Source organism: Ranitomeya variabilis, chromosome 3, assembly GCF_051348905.1.
Source record: "Ranitomeya variabilis isolate aRanVar5 chromosome 3, aRanVar5.hap1, whole genome shotgun sequence".
Lineage (NCBI taxonomy): Eukaryota > Metazoa > Chordata > Amphibia > Anura > Dendrobatidae > Ranitomeya > Ranitomeya variabilis.
In genome coordinates this window covers 418611714-418626536 of record NC_135234.1, presented here as the reverse complement: position 1 = coordinate 418626536, position 14823 = coordinate 418611714, and the positions used below count along the sequence as shown (strand labels likewise).

Genomic DNA, 14823 nt, shown 5'->3' with positions numbered 1-14823 from the left:
CGGCAGAGAAGGAGAGACGGGGGAGGTGCAGGGACAGTGCAGAGCTGTGAGCAGGAAAAACTGAAGAGCTGCACATGGACATCAGCCGCCCCTGCACTACAGAGGAGATTGTGTGATGTGTGTGTGTGTGAGCTGTGTGATGCTGCATGTGTGTGTGTGTGTGTGTGTGTGTGTATGAGGTATCTGGTGTGTATGTGATGGCTGCGTGTGTGTGTGTGTGATGGCTGCGTGTGTCTGTGATGGCTGCGTGTGTCTGTGATGACTGCGTGTGTGTCTGTGATGGCTGCGTGTGTGTCTGTGATGGCTGCGTGTGTGTCTGTGATGGCTGCGTGTGTGTCTGTGATGGCTGCGTGTGTGTCTGTGATGGCTGCGTGTGTGTCTGTGATGGCTGCGTGTGTGTGTGATGGCTGCGTGTGTGTGATGGCTGCGTGTGTGTGATGGCTGCGTGTGTGTGTGATGGCTGCGTGTGTGTGTGATGGCTGCGTGTGTGTGATGGCTGCATGTGTGTGTGTGATGGCTGCATGTGTGTGTGTGATGGCTGCGTGTGTGATGCATTTGTGTCAAAGCTGCATGTGTTTGTGAGCTGCGTTTGTGATGCTGCATGTGTGTGAGCTGCGTGCGTCTGTGAGCTGTGTGTGTGAGCTGTGTGCGTGGGTGTGAGCTGTGTGTGCTGCGTGTGTGAGCCGTGTGTGTGAGCTGTGTGCGTGTGTGTGAGCGTGGGTGGGTGTGAGCTGCGTGCCTGTATGTCATTATACAGTATGGAGAACTGTGGCCATTATACAGTATGGAGCATCATGTGCAGCCAGTATACAGTATGGAGCATCATGTGCAGTCATTATACAGTATGGAGCATCATGTGCAGCCAGTATACAGTATGGAGCATCATGTGCAGTCATTATACAGTATGGAGCATCATGTGCGGTCATTATACAGTATGCAGCATCATGTGCGGTCATTATACAGTATGGAGCATCATGTGCGGTCATTATACAGTATGGAGCATCATGTGCGGTCATCATACAGTATGGAACATCATGTGCGGTCATTATACAGTATGGAGCATCATGTGCAGTCATTATACAGTATGGAGCATCATGTGCGATCATTATACAGTATGGAGCATCATGTGCGGCCATTATACAGTATGCAGCATCATGTGCGGTCATAATACAGTATGCAGCATCATGTGCGGACATTATACAGTATGGAGCATCATGTGCAGTCATTATACAGTATGGAGCATCATGTGCGGCCATTATACAGTATGGAGCGTCATGTGCGGCCATTATACAGTATGGAGCGTCATGTGCGGTCATTATACAGTATGGAGCGTCATGTGCGGTCATTATACAGTATGGAGCGTCATGTGGGGTCATTATACAGTATGGAGCGTCATGTGGGGTCATTATACAGTATGGAGCGTCATGTGGGGTCATTATACAGTATGGAGCGTCATGTGCGGTCATTATACAGTATGGAGCATCATGTGGGGTCATTATACAGTATGGAGCATCATGTGCGGTCATTATACAGTATGGAGCGTCATGTGGGGTCATTATACAGTATGGAGCGTCATGTGCGGTCATTATACAGTATGGAGCATCATGTGGGGTCATTATACAGTATGGAGCATCATGTGCGGTCATTATACAGTATGGAGCGTCATGTGGGGTCATTATACAGTATGGAGCGTCATGTGCGGTCATTATACAGTATGGAGCGTCATGTGCGGTCATTATACAGTATGGAGCATCATGTGGGGTCATTATACAGTATGGAGCGTCATGTGGGGTCATTATACAGTATGGAGCGTCATGTGGGGTCATTATACAGTATGGAGCGTCATGTGGGGTCATTATACAGTATGGAGCGTCATGTGGGGTCATTATACAGTATGGAGCACTGTGTGGCCATTATACAGTATGGAGCACTGTGTGGCCATATTTTTTTGTTTTGGGTGTGACTAGTTATGAATGGGTGTGGTCAGAGGCGTGGCCTAAAATTTGCAGCCGCGCGCCGCAAACTATGTCCCTCTTTCCCGTCTTCAAAAGTTGGGAGGTATGGACACAGCCGCCATGTTTTACAATAGCAGCGCAAACTTGGACTAGAAAGAATTCGGCAGTTGTAATGAAATGCCACAAATTGTGCCACGTCCCTGCTACACGGCACAGTAATGGCTGATTATTACACCCCGTCACCTCTGTGGTGGGTGGGAGGTGGGGGGCTTCTCTGTGGCGTTATACAAAATGCAGCAGATTTCTTGAGAAGCATCAGACAGAAGCGCAAGGGCTGCTGCTCATGTTCCCTAGGCAACTGATACGGAGGACAGATGCTGCAATGCCTACTGAGAGCACAGGGGGGTGCTGTGAGTAGGGGACGGCTGTGGCTGATGCAGCTGCACGGATCACATCGATCCGATAGTAGAGCTGCTGCACTACAAGCGAGGAGCCAGCAGGTGGGGCTCGCCGCTACAGTAGAGGAGGCCGGTCTCGTGTAGTCAGCGCTCAGGCGGCTTCCCGGCAGCGTGCACGGCTAGCAGTTTTCTTCCCGCCAGCGGACGGGTAACAGAGTGACCGCCTGTAGTATGCAGCGTGAGGTCGGGAGCTTTCCATTGGCGCCTTCTGTAAGGACGAGACTGGTCGCTTCCGGCTTCCGTACTCTGCAGGACGTAGTGGCCGTGAATGCCGGTGAGCTCGCTAGAGGTGAGTGCTCCGCTATCTGCAGCGCTGCTCATCTGCCGGCACCTACAGACAGAGCAGCGGCGCTACCAGAACTGTTACTGGACATAGAGCGGTGGGACCGGAGCCGCCCTGTTTCTCTTGTAGCCACGCCCACACAGGCCGCTATTGGAGGCGAGCACGAACTAGACCGCCCACCAAAGGTATCTCGCTCTCATAAAGGCCGGCCGGCACCGAGTGCATAGATTACTACAGCTGTCAGGCCGGGAGCTCTATGCTGCAGAGCAGGGCTGCAGTCTAACAGGCTTTTGTATCCACTGCACTCTATTGTACTGTGTACAGTTAGGCGTGAGCCACATACAGCAGAAGGCAACTCTGCAGTGGCGTAACTGGAGGCCAATGGGCGCTCCTACCCCCATCCTGGTATATATGGCCCTTATCCTGGGCCACATCCTGGTATTTACAGTGGGGGAAATAAGTATTTGATCCCTTGCTGATTTTGAAAGTTTTCCCACTGACAAAGACAGGAACATTCTATAATTTTAAGCGTAGGTTAATTTTAACCCCTTTCTGACATTGGACGTACTATCCCGTCCATGTGGGGTGGGCCCGTATGACCACCGACGGGATAGTACGTCCAGCGCGATCGGCCGCGCTCACGGCCAGTGTCAGCTGACTATCGCAGCTGACATCTGGCACTATGTGCCAGGAGCGGTCACGGACTGCCTCCGACACATGAACCCCTGGCACACTGCGATCAAACATGATCGCGGTACAGGGAAGCATCGCGCAGGGAGGGGGCTCCCTGCGTGCTTCCCTTAGACCCCCGGAGCAACGCGATGTGATCGCGTTGCTGCAAGGGTCCATTCCCTCCTCCTCCCTGCAGGCCCGGATCCAAAATGGCCGCGGCATCCGGGTCCTGCAGGGAGGGAGGTGGCTTACCGAGTGCCTGCTCAGAGCAAGCGCTTGGTAAGCCTGCAGCACTGTAAGTCAGATCGCCGATCTGACAGAGTGCTGTGCAAACTGTCAGATCAGCGATAAAAATTCCTAAATAAAGAAAAAAAATATATATATATTATTCCCATAAATACATTTCTTTATCTAAATAAAAAAAAAACAATAAAAGTACACATATTTAGTATCGCCGCGTCCGTAACGACCCAACCTATAAAACTGTCCCACTAGTTAACCCTTTCAGTGAACACCGTAGGGGAAAAAAAAAATGAGGCAAAAAACGCTTTATTATCATACCGCTGAACAAAAAGTGGAATAACACGCGATCAAAAAGACGGATATTAATAACCATGGTACCGCTGAAAACGTCATCTTGTCCCGCAAAAAATGAGCCGCCATACAGCGTCATCAAAGAAAAAATAAAAAAGTTATAGTCCTCAGAATAAAGCGATGCCAAAATAATTATTTACTCTATAAAATAGTTTTTATCGTATAAAAGCGCCAAAACATAAAAAAATGATATAAATGAGGTATCGCTGTAATCGTACTGACCCGAAGAATAAAACTGCTTTATCAATTTTACCAAACGTGGAATGGTATAAACGCCCCCCCAAAAAGAAAATCATGAATAGCTGGTTTTTGGTCATTCTGCCTCACAAAAATCGGAATAAAAAGCGATCAAAAACGGTCACATGTCCGAAAATGTTACCAATAAAAACATCAACTCATCCCGCAAAAAACAAGACCTCACATGACTCTGTGGACCAAAATATGGAAAAATTATAGGTCTCAAAATGTGGAGACGCAAAAACTTTTTTGCTATAAAAAGCGTCTTTTAGTGTGTGACAGCTGCCAATCATAAAAATCCGCTATAAAAAATGCTATAAAAGTAAATCAAACCCCCCTTCATCACCCCCTTAGGCTACTTTCACACTAGCGTCGGGCTCGGCCCGTCGCAGTGCGTCGAGCCGAGGTTACCAACGCTAGCGTTGTATACGCCGCACAACGGGGGCAGCGGATGCATTTTTTCAGCGCATCTGCTGCCCCATTGTGAGGTGCGGGGAGGTGGGGGCGGAGTTCCGGCCGCGCATGCGCGGTCGGAAAAAGCGGACCGTCGGCGGCAAAAAACGTTACATGTAGCGTTTTTTGTGCCGACGGTCCGCCACAACACGGCTAGTGTGAAAGTAGCCTTAGTTACGGAAAAATAATAAAATTAAAAAAATGTATTTATTTCCATTTTCCCATTAGGGTTAGGGATAGGGTTAGGGCTAGGGTTAGGGCTAGGGTTGGGGCGAAAGTTAGGGTTGGAGCTAAAGTTAGGGTTAGGGTTGGGGCTAAAGTTAGGGTTAGGGTTTGGATTACATTTACGGTTGGGATTAGGGTTGGGATTAGAGTTAGGGGTGTGTCAGGGTTAGGGGTGTGGTTAGGGTTACGTTGGGATTAGGGTTAGGGGTGTGTTTGGATTAGGGTTTGTTAGAATTGGGGAGTTTCCACTGTTTAGGCACATCAGGGGCTCTCCAAACGCGACATGGCGTCCGATCTCAATTCCAGCCAATTCTGCATTGAAAAAGTAAAACAGTGCTCCTTCCCTTCCGAGCTTTCCCGTGCGCCCAAACAGGGGTTTACCCCAACATATGGGGCATCAGCGTACTCGGGACAAATTGGACAACTTTTGGGGTCCAAGTTCTCTTGTTACCCTTGGGAAAATATAAATTTGGGGGGCTAAAAATCATTTTTGTGGGAAAAAAAAGATTTTTTTATTTTCACGGCTCTGCGTTGTAAACTGTAGTGAAACACTTGGGGGATCAAAGCTCTCAAAACACATCTAGATAAGTTCCTTAGGGGGTCTACTTTCCAAAATGGTGTCACTTGTGGGGGGGTTTAAAGTTTAGGCACATCAGGGGCTCTCCAAACGCGACATGGTGACATGTTTATTTTCACGGCTCTGCGTTGTAAACTGTAGTGAAACACTTGGGGGTTCAAAGTTCTCACAACACATCTAGATACGTTCCTTGGGAGGTCTAGTTTCCAATATGGGGTCACTTGTGGGGGGTTTCTACTGTTTGGGTACATCAGGGGCTCTGCAAATGCAACGTGACGCCTGCAAACCAATCCATCTAAGTCTGCATTCCAAATGGCGCTCCTTCCCTCCCGAGCTCTGCCATGCGCCCAAACAGTGGTTCCCCCCCACATATGGGGTATCAGCTTACTCAGGACAAATTGGACAACAACTTTTGGGGTCCAATTTCTCCTGTTACCCTTGTGAAAATACAAAACTGGGGGCTAAAAAATCATTTTTCTGAAAAAAAAAAATAATTTTTATTTTCACGGCTCTGCGTTATAAACTGTAGTGAAACACTTGGGGGATCAAAGCTCTCAAAACACATCTAGATAAGTTCCTTAGGGGGTCTACTTTCCAAAATGGTGTCACTTGTGGGGGGGTTTAAAGTTTAGGCACATCAGGGGCTCTCCAAACGCGACATGGTGTCCCTTCTCAATTCCAGTCAATTTTGCATTGAAAAGTCAAAGGGCGCTCCTTCCCTTCCGAGCTCTGCCATGTACCCAAACAGTCGTTTACCCCCACATATGGGGTATCAGCGTACTCAGGACAAATTGCACAACAACTTTTGGGGTCCAATTTCTTCTCTTACCCTTGGGAAAATAAAAAATTGGGGGCGAAAAGATCATTTTTGTGAAAAAATATGATTTTTTATTTTTATGGCTCTGCATTCTAAACTTCTGTGAAGCACTTGTTGGGTCAAAGTGCTCACCACACATCTAGATAAGTTCCTTAAGGGGTCTACTTTCCAAAATGGTGTCACTTGTGGGGGGGTTTCAATGTTTATGCACATCAGGGGCTCTCCAAACGCAACATGGCGTCCCATCTTAATTCCAGTCAATTTTGCATTGAAAAGTCAAATGGCGCTCCTTCCCTTCCGAGCTCTGCTATGCGCCCAAACAGTGGTTTACCCCCACATATGAGGTATCGGCGTACTCAGGTCAAATTGCACAACAACTTTTGGGGTCCAATTTCTTCTCTAACCCTTGGGAAAATAAAAAATTGGGGGCGAAAAGATAATTTTTGTGAAAACAACAACAACTTTTGGGGTCCATTTTCTCCTGTTACCCTTGGTAAAATAAAACAAATTGGAGCTGAAATAAATTTTGTGTAAAAAAAAAAAGTTAAATGTTAATTTTTATTTAAACATTCCAAAAATTCCTGTGAAACACCTGAAGGGTTAATAAACTTCTTGAATGTGGTGTTGAGCACCTTGAGGGGTGCAGTTTTTAGAATGGTGTCACACTTGGCTATTTTCTATCATATAGACCCCTGAAAATGACTTCAAATGAGATGTGGTCCCTAAAAAAAAATGGTGGTGTAAAATGAGAAATTGCTGGTCAACTTTTAACCCTTATAACTTCCTAACAAAGACAAATTTTGGTTCCTAAATTGTGCTGATGTAAAGTAGACATGTGGGAAATGTTACCTATTAAGTATTTTGTGTGACATATCTCTGTGATTTAAGGGCATAAAAATTCAAAGTTGGAAAATTGTGAAATTTTCAAAATTTTCGCCAAATTTCCGTTTTTTTTTCACAAATAAACGCAAGTTGTATCGAAGAAATTACCACTATCATGAAGTACAATATGTCACGAGAAAACAATGTCAGAATTGCCAAGATCCGTTGAAGCGTTCCAGAGTTATAACCTCATAAAGGGACAGTGGTCAGAATTGTAAAAATTGGCCCGGTCATTAACGTGCAAACCACCCTTGGGGGTAAAGGGGTTAACATTGAGAGATAGAATATCAAAAATAAAATCCAGAAAATCACATTGCATAAATTTATTTTTAGTGAGAAATAAATATTTGAAACCTCTGGCAAACAAGACTTAAAGGGAACCTGTCACTCCAAAATTCGAGTATGAGCTGCGGCCTCCGGCATCAGAGGCTTATCAACAACATTCTGTAATGTTGTAGATAAGCCCCGATGTATTCTGAAAGATAAGAAAAAGAGGTTAGATTATACTCACCCAGGGGCGGTCCCCGTTCGGGTCTGATGGGCGTCGCGGTCTGGTGCCTCCCATCTTCTTAGGATGACGTACTCTTCTTGTGTTCACGCTCTTGAGGGCAGAGCAAAGTACAGCAGTGCGCAGGCATCGGGAAAGGTCAGAGAGGCCCGGCACCTGCGCACTGCAGTACTTTGCTCTGCCCTCAACAGGGAAGACAAAATACGCCTGCGCCGGAGTGTGAACACAAGAAGAGGACGTCATCGTAAGAAGATGGGAGGCGCCGGACTGGACCGCGACGCCCACCGGACCGCAGCGGGACCGCCCCTGGGTGAGTATAATCTAACCTCTTTTTTCTTATCTTTCAGGTAACATCGGGGGCTTATCTACAGCATTACAGAATACTGTAGATAAGCCCCTGATGCCGGTGGCCACAGCTCATTCTCGAATTTTGGGGTGACAGGTTCCCTTTAATACTTGGTGGCAAAACCCTTATTGGCAAGCACAGCAGTCAAACATTTTTTGTAGTTGATGATGAGGTTTGCGCACATGTCAGGAGGAATTTTGGTTCACTCCTCTTTGCAGATCATCACTAAATCATTAACATTTTGAGGCTGTCACTTGGCAACTCAGAGCTTCAACTCCGTCCATAAGTTTTCTATGGGATTAAGGTCTGGAGACTGGCTAGGCCACTCTATGACCTTAAAGGGAACCTGTCAGCAGTTTTAAGATGTGGCCACTGCCTTTCAGGGCTTATCTACAGCATTCTGTAATGCTGTAGATAAGCCCCCAGTCCGACCTGAAAGATAAGAAAAATAAGTGTTATTGTATTCACCGGGGAACGGTCCGGTGCGGTCTAGTCTGATTGGTGTCGCGGGTCCGGCGCCTCCCATCTTGCGATGCCGCCCTCCTGTTGCTTTATTTTTCCCCAGCATCGCACTCCTGCACAGGCAGGTGCAGTGCGCAGGCACTGGGCCTCTCTGACCTTTCCCGGCACTTGCGCACTGCAGTACTTTACTCTGCTCTCAACAGGCCATATAAGTACGCCTGCACAGGAGCGCGATGCCGGGGAAAAATAAAGCAACAGGAAGGGGGCCTCACAAGAAGATAGGAGGCGCCAGATCCGGACCTGCGACACCCATTGGAATTATAGAATGCTGTAGATAAACCCTGAAAGGCAGTGGCCATATCTTATATCGACAGGTTCCTTTTAATGTGCTTCTTTTTGAGCCACTCCTTTGTTGCCTTGGCTGTATGATTTGGGTCATTGTCTTGCTGAAAGACCCAGCCACGACCCATTTTTAATGTCCTGGCGGAGGGTAGGAGATTGTCACTTCATCAATTCTCCCATTGATGCGGTGAAGTAGTCATGTGTCCTTAGCAGAGAAACACCCCCAAAACATAATATTTCCACCTCCACAATTGATAGTGGGGATGGTGTTCTTTGGGTCATAGGCAGCATTTCTCTTCCTCCAAACACGGCGAGTTGAGTTAATCCCAAAAACCTCATTTTTTTGTCTCATCTGGCCTCAGCACCTTCTCCCAGTCACTCACAGAATCATTCAGGTTTTCATTGGCAAACTTCAGACGGGCCTGCACATCTGCCTTCTTGAGCAGGGGGACCTTGCGGGCACTGTAGGATTTTAAACCTTTACGGCGTAATGTGTTACCAATGGTTTTCTTGGTGACTGTGGTCCCAGCTGCCTTGAGATCATTAACAAGTTCCCCCCCGTGTGGTTTTAGGCTCATCTCTCACCTTCCTCATGATCAAGGATACCCCACGAGATGAGATTTTGCATGGTGCCCTAGATCGACGTTGAGTGACAGTCATTTTGTATTGCTCCCATTTTCTTACTATTGCATCAACAGTTGTCTTCTTCTCACCCAACGTCTTATGGTTTTGTAGCCGATTCCAGCTTCCATTTCCTTCACTGTATGTCAATTATCCTGGTGTATATATCCCCCAGCCTTGTATATATGTCTCTTATCCTGGTATATACAGTCATGGCCAAAAGTATTCACACCCCTGCAATTCTGTCCGATAATACTCAGTTTCTTCCTGAAAATGATTGCAAACACAAATTCTTTGGTATTGTTATCTTCATTTAATTTGTCTTAAATGAAAAAACACAAAAGAGAATGAAGCAAAAAGCAAAACATTGATCATTTCAAACAAAACTCCAAAAATGGGCTAGACAAAAGTATTGGCACCCTCAGCCTAATACTTGGTTGCACAACCTTTAGCCAAAATAACTGCAACCGACCGCTTCCGGTAACCATCAATGAGTTTCTTACAATGCTCTGCTGGAATTTTAGACCATTCTTCTTTGGCAAACTGCTCCAGGTCCCTGATATTTGAAGGGTGCCTTCTCCAAACTGCCATTTTTAGATCTCTCCACAGGTGTTCTATGGGATTCAGGTCTGGACTCATTGCTGGCCACCTTAGAAGTCTCCAGTGCTTTCTCTCAAACCATTTTCTAGTGCTTTTTGAAGTGTGTTTTGGGTCATTGTCCTGCTGGAAGACCCATGACCTCTGAGGGAGACCCAGCTTTCTCACACTGGGCCCTACATTATGCTGCAAAATTTGTTGGTAGTTTTCAGACTTCATAATGCCATGCACACAGTCAAGCAGTCCAGTGCCAGAGGCAGCAAAGCAACCCCAAAACATCAGGGAACCTCCGCCATGTTTGACTGTAGGGACCGTGTTCTTTTCTTTGAATGCCTCTTTTTTTCTCCTGTAAACTCTATGTTGATGCCTTTGCCCAAAAAGCTCTACTTTTGTCTCATCTGACCAGAGAACATTCTTCCAAAACGTTTTAGGCTTTTTCAGGTAAGTTTTGGCAAACTCCAGCCTGGCTTTTTTATGTCTCGGGGTAAGAAGTGGGGTCTTCCTGGGTTTCCTACCATACAGTCCCTTTTCATTCAGACACCGACAGATAGTAAGGGTGGACACTGTTGTACCCTCGGACTGCAGGGCAGCTTGAAGTTGTTTGGATGTTAGTCGGGGTTCTTTATCCAACATCCGCACAATCTTGTGTTGAAATCTCTTGTCAATTTTTCTTTTCCGTCCACATCTAGGGAGGTTAGCCACAGTGCAATGGGCTTTAAACTTCTTGATGACACTGCGCACGGTAGACACAGGAACATTCAGGTCTTTGGAGATGGACTTGTAGCCTTGAGATTGCTCATGCTTCCTCACAATTTGGTTTCTCAAGTCCTCAGACAGTTCTTTGGTCTTCTTTCTTTTCTCCATGCTCAATGTGGTACACACAAGGACACAGGACAGAGGTTGAGTCAACTTTAATCCATGTCAGCTGGCTGCAAGTGTGATTTAGTTATTGCCAACACCTGTTAGGTGCCACAGATAAGTTACAAGTGCTGTTAATTACACAAATTAGAGAAGCATCACATGATTTTTCGAACAGTGCCAATACTTTTGTCCACCCCCTTTTTTATGTTTGGTGTGGAATTATATCCAATTTGGCTTTAGAGCAATTCTTTTTGTGTTTTAAGACAAATTAAATGAAGATAATAATATCAAAGAATTTGTGTTTGCAATCATTTTCAGGAAGAAACTGAGTATTATCTGACAGAATTGCAGGGGTGTCAATACTTTTGCCCATGACTGTATGTCAATCAGCGACATTGGCGCGGGATTTAAACACCGCTTCGCTGATTGGTTGCGCCGGCTGGGCGCGACCAATCAGCGAAGCGGTGGGACCAGAGCATCGCGAGCTGCAGGAAAAGCTGCTGCGGAAGCGACGGAAGGTGAGAATATCACGATTTTTTATTTTTTTTTAATTATTTTTAACATTATATCTTTTTTACTATTGATGCTGCATAGGCAGCATCAATAGTAAAAAGTTGGTCACATTTGTCAAAAGCGGTGACAGACCCGGAAATGCTGCAGGCATAACACGTGATGATGTAGCAGTCTCGCGAGACCGCTACGTCATCTTCGGTCATTGCTGCAATGCATTCTGGGGACCGGAGCGGTGCGCGAGGAGCGGGAAAGGCCTGGGCTGGATCCGGGGGCTGCCGGAGGGTGAGTAGATAATGATTTTTTATTATTTTTAGCATTATGTGCTTTTACTATTGATGCTGCATAGGCATTGAAAAAAGAAGGGGGTAGCCAATGGCAGAATATAACTATAATGTACCATCTGGGAAGATATTATTCCAATCGTATACTAGTTAGTAGTACTTCCCAAAAACACTATTTTCCGCCTTAGTATTGGATTCAAGACAGTTATCATAAACAACATGAGAACAAGAAGAGAGGAATAAATCCAAAAAGATAACTTTATGTCTTTATATAAAATTGCTTTATTAAAGTGCAAATATCAGAAGGCAATGGTGACAACATAGTCACCCAAATAATAACTTAAAAACAAGTAACAGATGAAGACACCCGGAAAAGGTAGCTGCTGACCCGAAATAAATAGATGTTTAGTATCACCATATACATTTAAGGGTCAATTATTACCAACAGGGTTAAATGACCAATGGCTCAAAGGCCCGTCTACAAAATAGCCCACAGCCATAAAATAGTATCACAATATAACGTATCAGTCAGTGTAACATTAATATGAACATAGAACAAGGCTTTAATAGGGCAAAAAAGTAACAAATAAGTACATCACCCTGGAGGTCTTGTGACAGGCAGCTGCAACGTCCTGGTGTCCGCCCCAACGCGCGTTTCGGAACCCTTCGTCAAGGGGCGCCTTTGAGCCATTGGTCATTTAACCCTGTTGGTAATAATTGACCCGTAAATGTATATGGTGATACTAAACATCTATTTATTTCGGGTCAGCAGCTACCTTTTCCGGGTGTCTTCATCTGTTACTTGTTTTTAAGTTATTATTTGGGTGACTATGTTGTCACCATTGCCTTCTGATATTTGCACTTTAATAAAGCAATTTTATATAAAGACATAAAGTTATCTTTTTGGATTATTTCCTCTCTTCTTGTTCTCATGCATAGGCAATATGAATAGTAAAAAGTTGGTCACACAGAGGGTTAATGGCAGCGTTAACGGACTGCCTTACACCGCGTTATCCCGCGGTGTAAGGCAGTCCGGTTAACGCTATGTGGGTGCTGACTGGGGGGGAGTATGGACGGGCCACTGACTTGCAGGGGAGTAGGGAGGGGCCAATTCGCAGCCGGACTGTGCCCGTCGCTGATTGGTCGCGCCCAGCCAGCGCGACCAATCAGTGACATTGGCACGGGATTTAAACACCGCTTCGCTGATTGGTCGCACGTGACCAATCAGCGACATTGCTGCAGGATTTAAATCACGCTTCGCTGATTGGTCGCGGCCAGCCGAAGCGTGATTTAAATCCCGCGCCAATGTCGCTGATTGGTCGCGCCAGCTGGCCATGACCAAGCGCGACCGATCAGTGAAACATGATTTAAATCCCGCGGCAATGTCGCTAATTGGTCCCGCCGGCTGGCTGCAACCAATCAGCGAAGCGTGGTTCAAATCGTGGCCGGGGGTGGGACAGGCCCAGTCCGGCCATGAATTGGCGCGGGATTTGAACCACGCCGGACTGCGCCTGTCTCTGATTGGTCGCTGCCGGCTTGCCGCGACCAATCAGTGAAGCGTGGTTCAAATCACGCGCGAATTCACGGCCGGGGGTGGGACAGGCCCAGTCCGCCCGCGAATTGGCGCAGGATTTGAACCAAGCTATATACTACGTGGACAGTGTTATATACTACGTGGGCTGTGTTATATACTACATGGCAGTGTTATATACTACGTGGGCAGTGTTATATACTACATGGGTAGTGTTATATCCTACGTACACAGTGTTATATAATACGTGGGCAGTGTTATATACTATGTGGGCTGTGTTATATACTGCTTGGATGCTATATATTACGTGGGCTGTGTTATATACTACGGGGCAGTGTTATATACTACGTGGGCAGTGTTATATACTACGTGGGCTGTGTTATATACTACGTAGGCAGTGTTATATACTACGTGGGCAGTGTTATATACTACGTGCGCAGTGTTATATACTACGTGGGCTGTGTTATATACTACGTGGGCAGTGTTATATAATACGTGGGCAGTGTTATATACTACGGGGCAGTGTTATATACTACGGGGCAGTGTTATATACTACGTAGGCAGTGTTATATACTACGTGGGCAGTGTTATATACTACGTGGACAGTGGTATATACTACGTGGGCAGTGTTATATACTACGTGGGCAGTGTTATACACTACGTGGCAGTGTTATATAATACGTGGGCAGTGTTATATAATACGTGGGCAGTGTTATATACTACGTGGGCAATGTTATATACTACGTGGGCAGTGTTATATACTATGTGGGCAGTGTTATATACTGCGTGGCAGTGTTATATACTACGTGAGCAGTGTTATATAATACGTGCGCAGTGTTATATACTACGTGGGCTGTGTTATATACTACGTGGCTGTATTATAGACTACATGGCTTCTATATACTACATGGCTGTGCTATATACTACGTGGCTGTCTGTGTTATGTAGCCTCTGCTATATGCTATGTGGCTGCTATATATATACATACATACATACATATTCTAGAATACCCGATGCATAAGAATCGGGCCACCAACTAGCATCCGCCAACTCCTGGACAGTCTGTGGTGCAACGTGACTTTGGTGGATGGAGCGAGACATGATGTCCCAGATGTGTTCAATTGGATTCAGGTCTGAGGAACAGGGGGGCCAGTCCATAGCTTCAATACCTTCATCTTGCAGGAACTGCTGACACACTCCAGCCACATGAGGTCTGGCATTGTCATGCATTAGGAGGAACCCAGGGCCAACCGCACCAGCATATGTTCTCACAAAGGGTCTGAGGATCTCATCTCGGTACCTAATGGCAGTCAGGCTACCTCTGGCGAGCACATGGAGGGCTGTGCGGCCCTCCAAAGAAATGCCACCCCACACCATTACTGACCCACTGCCAAACCGGTCATGCTGAAGGATATTGCAGGCATCAGATCGCTTTCCATGTCGTCTCCAGACTCTGTCACATGCTCAGTGTGAACCTGCTGTCATCTGTGAAGAGCACAGGGCGCCAGTGGTGAATTTGCCAATCCTGGTGCTTTGTGCAGACACATGCACATTTCTGGCCTGCTGGAGGTAATTTTGCTGGGCTCTGGCAGTGCTCCTCTTGTTCCT

General features: G+C 46.3%; 1 protein-coding gene across 3 annotated transcripts in view; it reads left to right on the top strand.

The window, feature by feature from the left end:
* Positions 1-2442: 2442 nt before the first annotated feature.
* RAD51C (RAD51 paralog C) overlaps positions 2443-14823 on the top strand; it is an 82432-nt gene continuing 70051 nt past the window's right edge. Inside the window, exon 1 of one of the 3 annotated variants that reach the window (XM_077296345.1) lies at positions 2443-2702. In XM_077296345.1, coding sequence (XP_077152460.1) covers positions 2585-2702 — 118 coding nt within the window. In that variant the 5' untranslated portion in view covers positions 2443-2584. The remainder of the gene's footprint in view (positions 2703-14823) is intronic. The other 2 variants (XM_077296343.1, XM_077296344.1) reach the window with 2 other exon arrangements.